The sequence below is a fragment of the Rana temporaria genome, chromosome 3 (genome assembly GCF_905171775.1).
Source record: "Rana temporaria chromosome 3, aRanTem1.1, whole genome shotgun sequence".
Taxonomy (NCBI): Eukaryota; Metazoa; Chordata; class Amphibia; order Anura; family Ranidae; genus Rana; species Rana temporaria.
The window spans coordinates 66,107,599-66,122,296 of record NC_053491.1 but is presented as its reverse complement, the minus strand read 5'-3'; the positions used below and the strand labels follow the sequence as shown (position 1 = coordinate 66,122,296).

The window sequence follows — 14,698 nt, the reverse complement described above, 5'->3', positions numbered from 1 at the left end:
GTCTCCTGGGAGCTTTTGGTCTGATGTGTGTAGACACCATCAGACCAAAATCCTCGCGGACAGAGAACGCAGTGACGTAGAAGACACCGACGTTCTCAAACACGGAAGTGCAATGCTTCCACGCATGCGTCGAATCAATTCGACGCATGCGTGGGATTTCGGTCCGCTGGTTAGACGTACTAACCAGTGGACATGTCCGATGGACAGGTTTCCAGCGGACAAGTTTCTAAGCATGCTAAGAAGCTTTTGTCCGCTGGAAACCTGTCCGCTAGGCCAGGAAACCTGTCCGATAGGCCGTACACACGACCGAACATGTCCAATGAAACTGGTCCGCGGACCAGTTTCATCGGACATGTTCGGTCGTGTGTACGGGGGCCTAAGTCTACAATCAGGTACAAATCTGTCTTTTCTCCCAACTTCCGAAAATCAGCTTCTTTCCTTCATCCCCTGCCATGATGAGTTTCCCTCTTGCTTCCTCTCCACTCTCAACCAACTCCTACTGGTTGAGCTAGATGGACTTCTTTTTGGTGTCTTTTTTCAACCCAGCCAACTATGTAACGTGTCCAAGATCAGCTTTCATTCCACCTCCTTTTCTTCCACTCAGTCCAAAACCAGCAGTTGATCAGATTTTTCTTTCCATCCCACATGGTCTACAATCAGCTCCCATGTGGCCTCTTTTCCCAACCCAATGGTTTTTAAAGTTGACATTAAGTTTACCACTACCAGCCAAAATCATTCCCTGCTTCCTATGTAACCACCGCCTGTGTCCACCACTACAATCAGTTCTGATCACATACCACAGAGGGTCACTGGAGTCAGGGACATTGGGACCATATAGAGGTGCAAGACAAAGAGAAACTGGCCGCACACCACCACTGAGCTATTTGTAAAATGAATCCTTTGTCTTCACAGCCAAAAAAGCAATACAGGGGACTATGTTGACGCGTTTCACACTGACAACTCGTGCTTAATCATAACAAAGGAGATATCAAGGACTCAGCTATTAAAGTGCACACCAGATAGGGATGCAACAGCTTAAAGGGGTTGTAAACCCTCGTGTTTTTTTCATTCTATGCATTCAGGTGAAAAAACACCTTGCAGTCACCGCCCCCCCAAGCCCCGTCTTACTTACCCGAGCCCCGAATTTCAGAGGGCGCGATCCCGCGTCATTCTCCCCATGCCGGATTGGCTCTTTATTGGATAGATTGATAGCAGTGCACCCATTGGCTCCTGGTGCGGTCGATAAAATCCAATGACCGGGGGGGGGGGGCGAGTCATACAGTCGGCGACTATGGGCACCAATTGTATGGCACGGTAGTGTGCCCGCAAGGTAACCCCCTGGGGGGGGGAGCTTCCCAGAGGGGGCTAGGTCTTGCAGGGAGGAGGCGCTAGAGCTGCCGTAAGACCACATAAGAGGACAATCGGAGCTACTCTGTGCAAAACTAACTGCAAGGTGGAGGTAAGTATGATATGTTTGTTATTTTAAAAAAAATCAAAGCTTTAGTGTCACTTTAAGTTTACCACTACCAGCCAAAATCATTCCCTGCTTCCTGTGTAATCACCGCCTGTGTCCACCACTACAATCAGTTCTGATCACATACCACAGAGGGTCACTGAAGTCGGGGACACAGGGACACTGGGACCATGTAGAGGTGCAAGACAAAGAGAAACTGGCCGCACACCACCATGGAGCTATTTGTAAAATTAATCCTTTGTCTTCACAGCCAGAAAAGCAATACAGGACAATATGTTGACGTGTTTCACACTGACAACTCGTGCTTAATCTTAACAAAGACGATATCAAGGACTCAGCTATTTAAGTGCACACCCAATAGGGATGCACCTGCAACAGCTTAAGTGGCTGTCTGCTGCTGATCATGTGAACACAATCATTTAAAATCATTAATTAATGAGTATAACCATAAAAGAAGAAAGAGAAAAAAAGTATGAAAAAGAAACATTGAAAAAATTTTACTTTTTTTATATAATTAGCCAGATTCAGGTAGATGTACCTAACTTTAGGAGGGCGTAGCGCATCTCATATACGCTACGCCACCGTAAGTTAGAGAGGCAAGTACATTATTCACAAAGAACTTGCGTCCTAAGTTACGGTGGCGTAGTGTAAATGGGCCGGCGTAAGCGCGCGTAATTCAAAGTAGGCTGTAGTGGGCGTGTTGTATGGTACTGACTCATGACCCCACGTAAATGACGTGCCTAACGAACGGCGCATGCGCCATCCGTGAACGTATCCCAGTGCGCATGCTCAAAATCACGTCGCAAATAGTCAATGCTTTTGACGTGAACGTAACCTACGCCCAGCCCCATTCTGAATCGGCTTACGCAAACAACGTAAACGACGTTAAATTCGACGGCTGTTCCGACGTCCATACTTAACATTGGCTGCGCCATCTTTTTGGTGGTTTATCTTTACGCCTACAAAACGTCTTACGTAAACGGCGTAGCTTACTGCGACGGGCGTACGTACGTTCGTGAATAGGCATATCTTGCTCATTTACATATTCTCAGCGTAAATCGACGTACACGCCCCTAGCGGCCAGCGTAAATGTGCAGCTAAGATACAACGGCGTAGGAGACTTACGCCGGTCGTATCTTAGCAACAGAGAAGCGTATCTCAATTTGAGAATACGCTTAAAGATACGACGGCGCGGATTCGGACTTACAACGGCGTATCTACTGATACGCCGTCGTAAGTCTTTGTGGATCTGCCTAAAAGTGTATAAAAACACGACACATCGAAACCATGAAAAAATATGAAAAACTCTGAAAATAAAAAAATGTATACTATGTATGGGAGACATGATTAAAAGAAAAGTAAAAGTAACTACAAACATTGATGATAAAAATGTATTTGTAATCAAGATACATGTATATAACTACAGTGCCTTGAAAAAGTATTCATACCCCTTGAAATTTTCCACATTTGTAATGTTATAATCAAAAACGTAAATGTATTTTATTGGGATTTTATGTGATAGACCAACACAAAGTGGCACATAATTGTGAAGTGGAAGGAAACTGATAAATAGTTTTCACATATTTTTTACAAATAAATATCTGAAAAGTGTGGTGTGCATTTGTAGTCGGCCCCCTTTACTCTGATACCCCTAACTAAAATCTAGTGGAACCAATTGCCTTCAAAGGTCATCTAACTAGTAAATAGAGAGCACCTATGTGTAGATTAATCTCAGTATAAATACAGCTGTTTTGTGAAGCCCTAAGAGGTTTGTTAGAGAACCTCAATGAACACACAACATTGTGAAGGCCAAAGAACACGCCAGACAGGTCAGGGATAAAGTTGTGGAGACAGGTAAAGCAGGGTTAGGTTATGAAAAATATCCCAAGCTGTGAACATCTCACGGAGCACTGTTCAATCAATCATCCGAAAATGGAAGGAGTATTGAACAACTACAAACCTACCAAGATATAGCCGTCCACCGAAACTGACATGCCGGGCAAGGAGAGCAATAATCAGAGAAGCAGCCAAAAGGTAACTCTGGAAGAGCTGCAGAGATCCACAGCTCAGGTTGGAGAATCTGTCCACAGGACAACTACAGTATCTCACAAAAGTGAGTACACCCCTCACATTTGTGTAAATATGTTATTATATCTTTTCATGTGACAACACTGAAGAAATGTCACTTTGCTACAATGTAAAGTAGTGAGTGTAAAGCTTGTATAACAGTGTACATTTGCTGTCCCCTCAAAATAACTCAACACACAGCCATTAATGTCTAAACCGCTGGCAACAAAAGTGAGTACATCCCTAAGTGAAATTGTCCAAATTGGGCCAAATAAGCCCCCCCCCCCAATGTCATGTGATGTGTCATGTGTCAAGGTTTCAGGTGTGTTAAATTTGGTGTTATCGCTCTCACTTTCTCATACTGGTCACTGAAGGTTCAACATGGCACCTCATGGCAAAGAACTTTCTGAGGATCTGAAAAAAAGAATTGTTGCTTTTCATAAAGAGGGCATAGGCTATAAGAAGATTGCCAAGACCCTGAAACTGAGCTGCAGCACAGTGGCCAAGACCATACAGCAGTTTAACAGGACAGGTTCCACACAGAACAGGCCTCAACATGGTCGACCAAAGAAGTTGAGTGCACATGCTCAGAGTCATATCCAGAGGTTGTCTTTGGGAAATAGATGTATGAGTGCTGCCACTGTAATTTCTTAGGCGTTGTCACATGAAAAGATATATTAAATATTTACAAAAATGTGAGGGGTGTACTCACTTTTGTGAGATACTGTATTAGTCAAGCACTCCACAAATCTGGCCTTTATGGAAGAGTGGCAAGAAGAAAGCCATTGTTGAAAGAAAGCTATCAGAAGTCCAGTTTGCAGTTTGCGGGAAACCATGTGGGGGACGCAGAAAACATGTGGAAGAAGGTGCTCTGGTCAGATGAGACCAAAATTTAACTTTTTGGCCTAAAATCAAATTGTGATGTGTGGCGGAAACTACCAATGCACACCAAACTTAAACACACCATCCCCACCGTGAAACATGGTGGTGGCAGCATCATGTTGTGGGGATGCTTTTCTGTTCAGCAGGGACAGGGAAGCTAGTCAGAGTTGATGGGATGATGGGTGGAGCCAAATACAGGGAAATCTTAGAAGAAAACCTGTTAGAGTCTGCAAAAGGCTCCAGACTGGACTCCCACTGCTGAAATGTCACCTGCATGATTATTAATAAAGTGCCCATCCTTTTTGAGGATCAGATTTGCACAGATCCTCTCAAAGATGAGATCAATATTGTCCCCAGAAGGACTGCCATGCTGGGGCACTTTTTATCCCCCCAGTTTTTGTAATCCAATGGGAATACAATCTACTACATGGCTTTACTTCAAGGGCAATTTTTGCAGTGGCAGCTCCATTTGCCCTTGCTGTAAACATATAATTAGAGGAGTCATTGGGGTTGGTTTACTAAAGGCAAATCCACTCTGCACTGCAAGTTCACTTGGACGTGCAGTCGCTGTAGATCTGAGGGGAAGATCTGAAATGAGGGGAAGCTCTGCTGATTTTATCATCCAATCATGTGTAAGCAAAAATGCTGTTTTTTATTTTCCATGCATGTCCCCCTCAGATCTACAGCGACTGCAGTGCACTTGGAAGCGCACAGTGGATTTGCCTTTAGCAAATAACCCCCATTGTTCGCTCCACTGTTCGCATTCTTTCTTAATTGTAATGCAAGTTTTATAGTCTATGGGCCAGATCCAGAGAGAATTTGATGGGCGCAGCGTATCAGAGATACGCTACGCCGCCGTACCTTACCTGGCGGATCTTTCAATCCTCAAAGAATTTGCGCCTTAAGTTACGGCGGCGTAGTGTATTTCTGGCGGCGGATTTCAAATTGGGCGGGTAGGGGGCGGGTTTCATTTAAATGAAGTGCGTCCCCGCGCCGAATGAACTGCGCATGCTCCGTTTTGAAATTTCCCGCTGTGCATTGCGCGAAGGACGTCATTTTTTTAACTTAGACGTGAGTTACATCAATCCCTATTCACGGACGACTTACGCAAAAATTTAAATAATTTCAAAATTCGACACAGGAACGACGGCCATACTTAACATGGCAAATCTAACTATACGCCGCAAAATACCAGCTTTAACTATACGCCGAAAAAAGCCGACTAGAGACGACGTAAGAGAATGCGACGGCCGCGCGTACGTTCGTGGATCGACGGAAAAAGCTAATTTGCATACCCGACACGGAAAACGCCGAGAACGCCACCCAGCGGACGCCGAAGTATTGCATCTACGATCCGAAGGCGTACGCCTGTCGGATCGAACCCAGATGCCGTCGTATCTTAAGATACGACGCGGGAAATTTGAAAGTACGCCAGCGTATCAGTAGATACGCCGGCGTACTCTCACTGTGGATCTGGCCCTATGTTATTATCCGCAAGATTTGTCATGTGCAGTATGTGGAATACACACATAGGCGATTAAGAGATCAAATTTATGTGGCACAACACTTTAATAATAATCATGCAGGTGACATTTCAGCAGTGGGAGTCCAGGTTCTGGAGAAAGTTTGACCACTTAGATAGCCCAGTGCTATCCTAAACTCACCTGAGCGGTACCATATACACACTCTATATGGATAATGTACAGGTGAGAGTGGATCACTTGAGTCACTAGGAGACACAGGGAACTTAGCATCAAGCATGGAGAGTGTAGAACAGGTGAATGCAACAGTAATACTATTTTTCTAATTGTAATTTATGTTTCTAACATATATTTTCCCAATATTTCCTCAAGAACCATTTTAAGGGCTACAGACATCAGATTCAGAATCAAGTCTTGCAGAAAATATGTTTTTTTTTGGTGCTTTCAGAAAAGATGTATTGCTATTGTGACTCATCTATTATGTATTGGTAATACATTTTATAACACGTTTGCTATGGATTTGCATAGATTTATCTGTAGAAATTAGAACAGGTAAGATGCAATACCGTATTTGCCGGCGTATAAGACAACTGGGCGTATAAGACGACCCCCTAATTTCCCAGCTAAAATGTTGGTTTTGGGATATACTCACTGTATAAGATGATCTCCTTGCCTTCTCCTGTTTGCAGAGTCAGTCAGTCAGACGGCGGCCATCCATTATTCAAAAGCCGCGCCTCCTCCTCAGGCGGTTCCGTGATAGGCGGAACACTAATTTTCCCAGCAGAGCCTCTGTTCAGCGTTCCGCCTATCACGGATGTCCTCTCGTCCGAGACTGAGGATGAGAAGGTATCCGTGATAGGCGGAACACTGAATAGAGGCTCTGCTGGGAAAATTAGTGTTCCGCCTATCACGGAACAGTCAAAGGAGGAGGCGCGGCTTTTGAATAATGGATGGCCGCCGTCTGACAGACAGGTACCCGGCGTATAAGACGACCCCCGACTTTTGGGGCATGATTTTAGATGCAAAAAGTCATCTTATACGCCGCAAAATACGGTACTTAACATAAACAGGTATTTTTGTGATATATGTGCTGTTCAGAAAGAGCAGGGGTCTCCAAACTTCCTAAGCAAAGGCCCAGTTTATTGTCTTTCAGACTTTAGGGGGGTCAGATTGTTGCTAACAGGTGTGGAAATTTTCCTGGCATCAGTGGGAGAAAGCATCACCACATGTGATATCATGGGGAGGAATAGTGCCCCATTGTTGACGCCAATTGACAGAATAGTGTCTCGAATCATTGAGATGAATAGTGCCCCAAGGGCCAGATAAAAGCAATTTAAGCGCCATGTTCGGCCCCCGGGCCGCAGTTTGGAAACAACGAGTGAGAGTAATGTGCTGCTTCCGGGGTCAGCTCCCTACTCACTGAATTGTTATTTTCTAACGAGGAGGTCAATGTGATATAGGAAGTTGCACGGCTGAACCCGCAATATACAGTATTTTTCTGTACAGAGGGAATGTTTGCCTGGTGTTTTGCAATAAAGAAAATATTGTGTTTACAAATGCCAATGGGCTGCATAGCAAAGTACAAATTAACATTGCTCCATCAGACCCAGATGCCAGTTTTTTTTAAAGGTACATTTAAAGGAGAAGTAGAGCCAACGCTCTTTTGGCCCCGCTTCTCCTGTGGGTCACAGGAGTACAGATAGTGCTATAAGCCAGATTGAACTGATGGCGGGCTAAAGTCTGGTGATGGTTGATGTCACCAAGTTGGTCCAGTCTCTGGAGAGAACCCAACTTTAATGTCAAAATCCCCCCAGATTGCTGACTGGCAGATGGCTCTGCCTATCAGTGCGCCGCTGTGAGCCCTGAGCTAGCTGCTCCCGCCCCCTCCACAGCCCAGCGCTCCAGTGAGTGCTGGAGGAGCAGAGAACCAGTGACTGATGGCTATCGGCTGTCTGCTCACTGAAGACCAAGAACTGAGTGATTAGTTGTGTTTAATCTTTCAGTTCTCAGTCTAAAGCCTCATACACACGATCGGACTTCCATCAGACAAATCCGTGGATTTTTGTCCGAAGGGCGTTGTCCGTGAACTTGTTCTGCGTACAGACGGCAGAACTTTTTCAGCCAACATTCACAAAACTACATGGTTTTTCTGCTCTTTAGCGCCACCCTTTGGGCAACTTCTGCTAATGTTGTCTGATGGTTAGCATTAGTTCGGAGCATGCGTGTTTGTTCTTTGGATTTTAGTCCGACGGACTTGTGTACACACCATCGGATAATCCGACGGAACACATATGTTGCCGGACAATTTGAGAGTATAAACATCCAACATTTGTTGTCGGAAATTCCGACAAAAATTGTCCAATGAAGCATACAGACGTCAGATTATCCAACAGAACAATTGTACATCGGACAATTGTTGTCGGAATATCTGATCGTGTGTACGGGCCTTTAGAGGCGACAGGGGATAGGAGCGATGCTGCATCCACTTAGGTAAGTTTGTAGGTGTTTTTTTTAATTTACATATTTCTCTTTATTAAAGATAAATGTGACGAAGATAACATCATTTAGTGTGTCCATTTTCTTAACAATAACAAAAAGAAACATAATGGCATTTGACATGGGTGATCTTTAAGTGGAATAACTGGTAGGACTGGTAACAGCTGTGCATAGGACATTGGAGAAACAACTAGCCGAAATTAGTTTCTCAGCAGTTGATTACAGCAGTCATGGTACAAGGAAAGTATATGGTCTGTTTACAGCAATATCATACTTATTTCACATTACAGTAAAACCTTGGTTTGAGAGTTACTTGGTTTGAGAGCGTTTTTGCAAGACGTGCTAAATTTTTTAATAAATATTGATTTGATATACAAGCGATGTCTTGATATACAAATAACGTCATGTCACAACTGAGTATTAAAGAGAAGAGTGGCGCCTCTAAGTGTAGCAATACAGTTACATTTAATAAAGGTACAACATTTAGAAACTCACATGCTTGATGATTAAAACAGGCACATCTAAGTATGCCAACATCCGGGGTAAAGATGTCCACATAGACCATTTTCCTCACCGCCATTGACGTTGTCCCTTCCACACTGCTCTCCGCGAGCGCTTCAAACCTCGCTTTCAGATCACTCTGCTGCAGGGTAGTTCTCCCAGTCACGATTGCAGACAGCTTAACCCCGGATACCTGCATACTCAAATGGGCCTCTTTTAACCATCAACCATGTTGGTTGCTAAATGTTGTACCTTCATTAAATGTAACCATATTGCTACACTTAGAGGCGCTTCTCTTCTTTTTATACTCTGTAGCTCCTGCAGGATTTTGCTTCTAATCCCCTTGTGGAGGCTTCCATTTGTGGATGGACATTTTATGGTTACACAATCTATCACATTGCTATAATCTTTTTATATAGACTATAAACTGAAGGACTTATGAACAAATGGTTGTGGAACGAATCATTTGAGTTTCCATTATTTCTTATGGGGAAATTCGCTTTGATATACAAATGCTTTGGATTACAAGCATAGTTACATAGTTAGTCAGGCTGAAAAAAGACACAAGTCCATCCAGTTCAACCATAAAAAAATAAAATAATAATAACATACAATCCCATATACCCAACTCCACATCCACAGTTGATCCAGAGGAAGGCAAAAAGCCCCAGCAGAGCATGATCCAATTTGCTACAACAGGGGAAAAGATTCCTTCCTGATCCCCCGAGAGGCAATTGGATATTCCCCGGATCAACTTTACCTATAAATGTTAGTACCCAGTTATATTATGTACATTTAGAAAAGTATCCAGGCATTTCTTAAGCAATCTACTGAGCTGGCCAGAACCACCTCTGGAGGGAGTCTATTCCACATTTCAGTGAAGAAACCTTTCCTTATTTGGAGATGAAATCTCTTTTCCTTTAGACCTAAAGAGTGCCCCCTTGTCCTTTGTGAGTGAGTGAGTGAGAGACTTGTAAAGCGCAACACATGCGAACTGAATCGCCTCTGGGCGCTGTATCCATTTCATGGGTAAGGAACCCCTTGACCTCAGAAGAGATGGGTTTTAATCTTTCTCCTGAAGGCCAAGTGGTCCGACTCCAGTCGGATGGTGGTTGGTAGAGCATTCCACAGGCGAGGTCCCTGGACTGCAAATCTTCGATCTCCTTTGGACTTGTATCTGGCTTTGGGTATCTGGAGGAGGTTTTGATTGGTGGATCGCAGAATGCGATTGGGGTTATGGGCTTTTATTTTTTCGCATAGATATTGGGGGGCGTTTCCTTGAATACACTTATGTATTAGGCAGAGTGCCTTGAAAGTGATTCTGTCTTTTACTGGCAACCAATGAAGGGATCTCAGCAAAGGTGAGATTGATTCCCATGGTTTTTTTCCAGTCACTAGTCGAGCGGCCGTATTTTGAACAACTTGCAGACAAGTGATTTGGTATTTGGGGAGTCCTAGATAGAGGGCATTTGCGTAGTCGTGTCTGGAATTGATGATTGTTCCCACCACGACTGCAATGTCCTCTTTCGGGATAAAGGGCGTGAGTCTGCGTAGTAGGCGCAGCAGATGGTGGGATCCGCTGACTACTGCCCCTATTTGTGCATCCATTGTCATGTAGGTATCGATAATGACTCCGAGACTTTTGACTTTGGTGCTAGGGGTGATAGTTTTACCCAGAATGGGTGGGTGAGTCCATGTTGACACGGGGTGATTTTTCCGGTTAGCGTGAAACAGGAGAAGTTCTGTTTTCGAACCATTGAGTTTAAGATAACTGTTTGTCATCCAGTTATCTATTAGAGTGAGGTATTTCTCTAGTCCAAGAGAATGATCCTTTTTGTTGCAGATGCGGAAATACAGTTGTGTGTCGTCTGCATAGGAGTGGTAAAGTAACTTCTGGTTACTGATGATTTCAAAGAGAGGGCGAAGATAGATATGTTGACTGTAAAGTGAATAACTCAACACCAAGTTCACTATATGGACCCCTTATATATTTGTACGTGTGGATCATATCCCCCTAATGTCCTCTTCTCAAGAGTGAATCAATTCAGTTCCTCTAATCTTTCCTCATAGCTGAGCTCCTCCATGCCTCTTATCAGTTTGGTTGCCCTTCTCTGCACTTTCTCCAGTTCCCTGATATCCTTTTTGAGAACTGGGGCCCAAAACTGAACTGCATATTCCAGATGAGGTCTTACTAATGATTTGTACAAGCATGCTTCCGGAACGAATTACGCTTGCGATCCAAGGATTTACTGTATTTACAATAAAGGAAACCTGAAACAAAAAGAGAAGTTCTCCTTTTTTCTCAGATTGTTCTAGAATATATCAAATGTTTTTCAGATCATTTATTTTCATACATTATTTATTGTTTGTTAATGCAACACAGTTATTAATGTGTATTTGTTACTTCAGTCCATGCTAGGCAATCGTGAAGATGGATCCCAGTTGATGCAGGACAGCAAATATCTCTTCCAAGTAACATTTCCATTCAGTCCGTCTCCCCATGCTCTGGAAATGATCCAAATTCCCAGCAGCCTCAAACTCGGCTTCCTAAAGAGGATCTAGAGCCTATAAAGACTGCACTTCCTCTGCAGACTCCCGGGACCCATGGAGGATGAACTGTTTACTGTTCTTTATTTGGGAGTATTCAATACCTATGGTGGGAAACCCCCAAATTTTTTATTTTTTATTGATATTTTACAAAAATATATATATTTTTAAATGAAGGATTTTCGGAGAAGAAATTACAGCATTTCATGTCATAACAGATATTTTTCTAATCCTAGCACAACAGAAAAGCTCCCCGTGACCTTGCGTTACAGTGCTATGCATCAGCTGCTGTCCGTTAGAGTTTACAATGTATATGTTTTATAAATGGACATGTTTTATGAACTGAACATAAAGTGATACTTTTCAGTTTATGTGTGTATTCGTGTTTTGTTTGTAGGCAGATCTTGTTAAAGAATATCTAAAATTCAGGAAAAATAAATAAAATTCTGCCTGTTATATTGATGTAGAGAGATAAATATATAACAATGACAGTGCTACCGATCACATTAAATATTACCTGTCACTAATCTTACTAGATAAGGCTACTATTTATACTATTTATGATTTTAGAGTTTTTACAAATCTGGTATACAATGCTTTGTATATATTCAGTGCATTTTGGCTTTTTTATCTTTCTAGATAATCCAAAAGAAGAAAATTATATTACTTTTATTTCTTATAAACATGATGTTTTATAGTGCTAATCATTTATTACACAGTTATTGGTATGTTTGTGATATGGTTATTGTCTTTTGGAAAAATGATTTTTTTATTTTTTTTTATTTGAAGATTATCCATCATTCTACATTTAGACTCTTCTGTTTATTTTAAACAATTTCTGGCAGGATCTTTATTTTTTGTTTTTTTTATACTATACTATGTTGTCTATTCAACTTGTTCTCTTTAATAAAAACCCTATTGCCAGACCATTTATTTAAATACAAACCTTCCCATATTATTGTAAGCGCATTTAAAGCAGAACTTCAACCCTAAGAGCCGGTTCACACAGGGGCGACTCGTCAGGCGACTCAGCCGCCTGACAAAACGCGCTCCACTCTATTCAATGGAACCGTTTAATAGGAGCGACTCAAGTCGCTCCGACTTAGAAAAAGGTTCTTGTACGACTTTGGGGGCAACTCAAGGCGACTTCACCCCCCCCCCCCCCTTCAATTTTTGGACACTTTTTTTTTTGGGGGGGGGGGGGGGACAGGTACCTGGTTTTGAAAGGGTACCCGCTCCCACTTCTGCCCGGATGAACTAGGCATTCCATTCACAGGGCACAGCCATGCATGAGCCGTGGAGAACAGGCAATGAAGCTGCTGTCACAGTGGGCGTCCCATAATTAGCATGGCGGTGCTGGAGACCCAAAGACTGGTAGAGAACTGGCCCAGGTGTGTACAGAGCTGGATCCCTGGACAGGTACGTGTCCTTTTATTCAAAGTAAGCATTTGCAGCTGCTGACTTATCATTTTTGTATTTTTTGGGGGGGGGGGGCTGAAGAACCTCTTTAACATATTTTGTGCATGTTATGTACTTTATTCTTTTGTGTAGATATCCCAAAACCCTGAGACTGCTACTGGGTGCTACCGTCTGGGGTGTGTTGTCAGCAGCCCAGGAGACTCATTATTTACACTCAAGTGACACATAATTATATTCCCATAATTATCTACATAAAAGCTTACATACGGAGGTGAAGTAAGGAGTGTAGGACACAGAGTATTTAGACACTCCCAAAAGAGGAGAGGGCTATGAAGAGCATAGAGGAGATGGCTGTGCTAAGAAAATGTACACTTTCTGAAGTAGCCAGATTTTTCAAAAGGCCATTGCAGGTGAATAAAAAATCACTTATGGAAAGGAAGACTTGTAAGAATACCCGTAAAGTATACATTTGGCCTCCTGTTTTAAAACATTGGGGTAAAAAATGCTGCAAGGGGTGTGCCTGTCAGCATTGTCACTGCTAATTCAGTAGGCTTATCAATTAGCACCTAGCCACACTTGATCCTTCCTACTACTCTATTTGTGTGATACCTGCTCTCTCTCTCTCTCTCTATCTCTCTCTCTCTGTGTGTATATATATATATATACCGTATATACACACAGAGGAGCCCAAAAAATGTTTACACACTTCAACAGCTGTTATCTATGTCCTTTTTTTAAAACCGGACTTGAATTATGGCAGCATTGTACACAGTATAACGTTTTTACCTAAAGATGCCCGTAGTTGCACCATTGTTGATGTCATCATATTTCCGGCCATTCGTGCAGTTTATGTGGATGGGCAATTTTACTACCAGCAAGATGGGGCACCACCTCACTACCACCGAGATGTGAGAGCCTATCTCAATGACATTCTGCCAAGATGTTGGATAGAGGTACTGTTGAATTCCCTCCACATTCCCCGCATTTAGGGGCCTTTCATATGGGCTGATCCGTACTTAGACATCTGCTTGCTCAGTGAGGATCGCTCCATTGATCCCTGTTAAGCCGGCGGATGACAAGTTTGTCTCTCCTCACTGTGCAGAAACGGAGGTGTCAGATCTCTGCTGTCCTCTATGGGGGTATTGGATGAAAACGGACTACCTGTCCGGTTTCATCCGATCCACCAGACGGATGGAAAATAGGGTTTCCATCCGTCTGGACTTAGCGGATCAGGGCGGATCGGATGTCATTCGTCACTCAATAGAGATGTATGGCGCGTCCGTAAAACTGAGAGAGATAGGAATTAATTTCCATTTTGTGCTATGCAGCCATAAAACAGGCATAGAGGATTGTGGTAGGTCTCAGAGGTCAGTCAATGTGAGCAAGAATGGGAAGTTTCACTGCCTTTGTCCATCCATGGCTAGTCACAGTTGGCTGCAGATTTTAGTGGATTTCTGTTCATTAAAGTTAAACTCTTGCCAACTTTTTTTTATGGTGGGTAAAGGTTAAAATTGTGACCCTGTTCTCAAAAATGTATGGGATCTCTATGGGTTAATTTAAAGGGCTTGTAAAAATAACAAACATGTCATACTTACCTCCACTGTGCAGTTTGTTATGCACAGAGTGGACCCGATCCTCGACTTCTGGGGTTCCCCGGTGACGCTGGTGGCTCCTCCCTGCATCGAGTGTCCACGTTGGAGAAGGCTCTCCTAAGGTGGACACCCGTGCAGAATGCAGGACTCGGCCCCGCCCCCTGGCACCCGCGTGATTGGATTTGATTGACAGCAGTGGGAGCCAATGGCTGTGCTGCTATCAATCTATCCAATCAAGA

The 14,698-nt window shown here is 43.2% G+C and overlaps 1 protein-coding gene across 2 annotated transcripts in view; it reads left to right on the top strand.

The window, feature by feature from the left end:
* Window positions 1-11,819, top strand: part of MYO5C (myosin VC) — a 212,488-nt gene extending 200,669 nt beyond the window's left edge. For both annotated transcript variants that reach the window (XM_040342694.1, XM_040342692.1), the window contains exon 41: window positions 11,311-11,819. In XM_040342694.1, coding sequence (XP_040198628.1) covers window positions 11,311-11,463 — 153 coding nt within the window. In that variant the 3' untranslated portion in view covers window positions 11,464-11,819. The remainder of the gene's footprint in view (window positions 1-11,310) is intronic.
* Window positions 11,820-14,698: the final 2,879 nt, after the last annotated feature.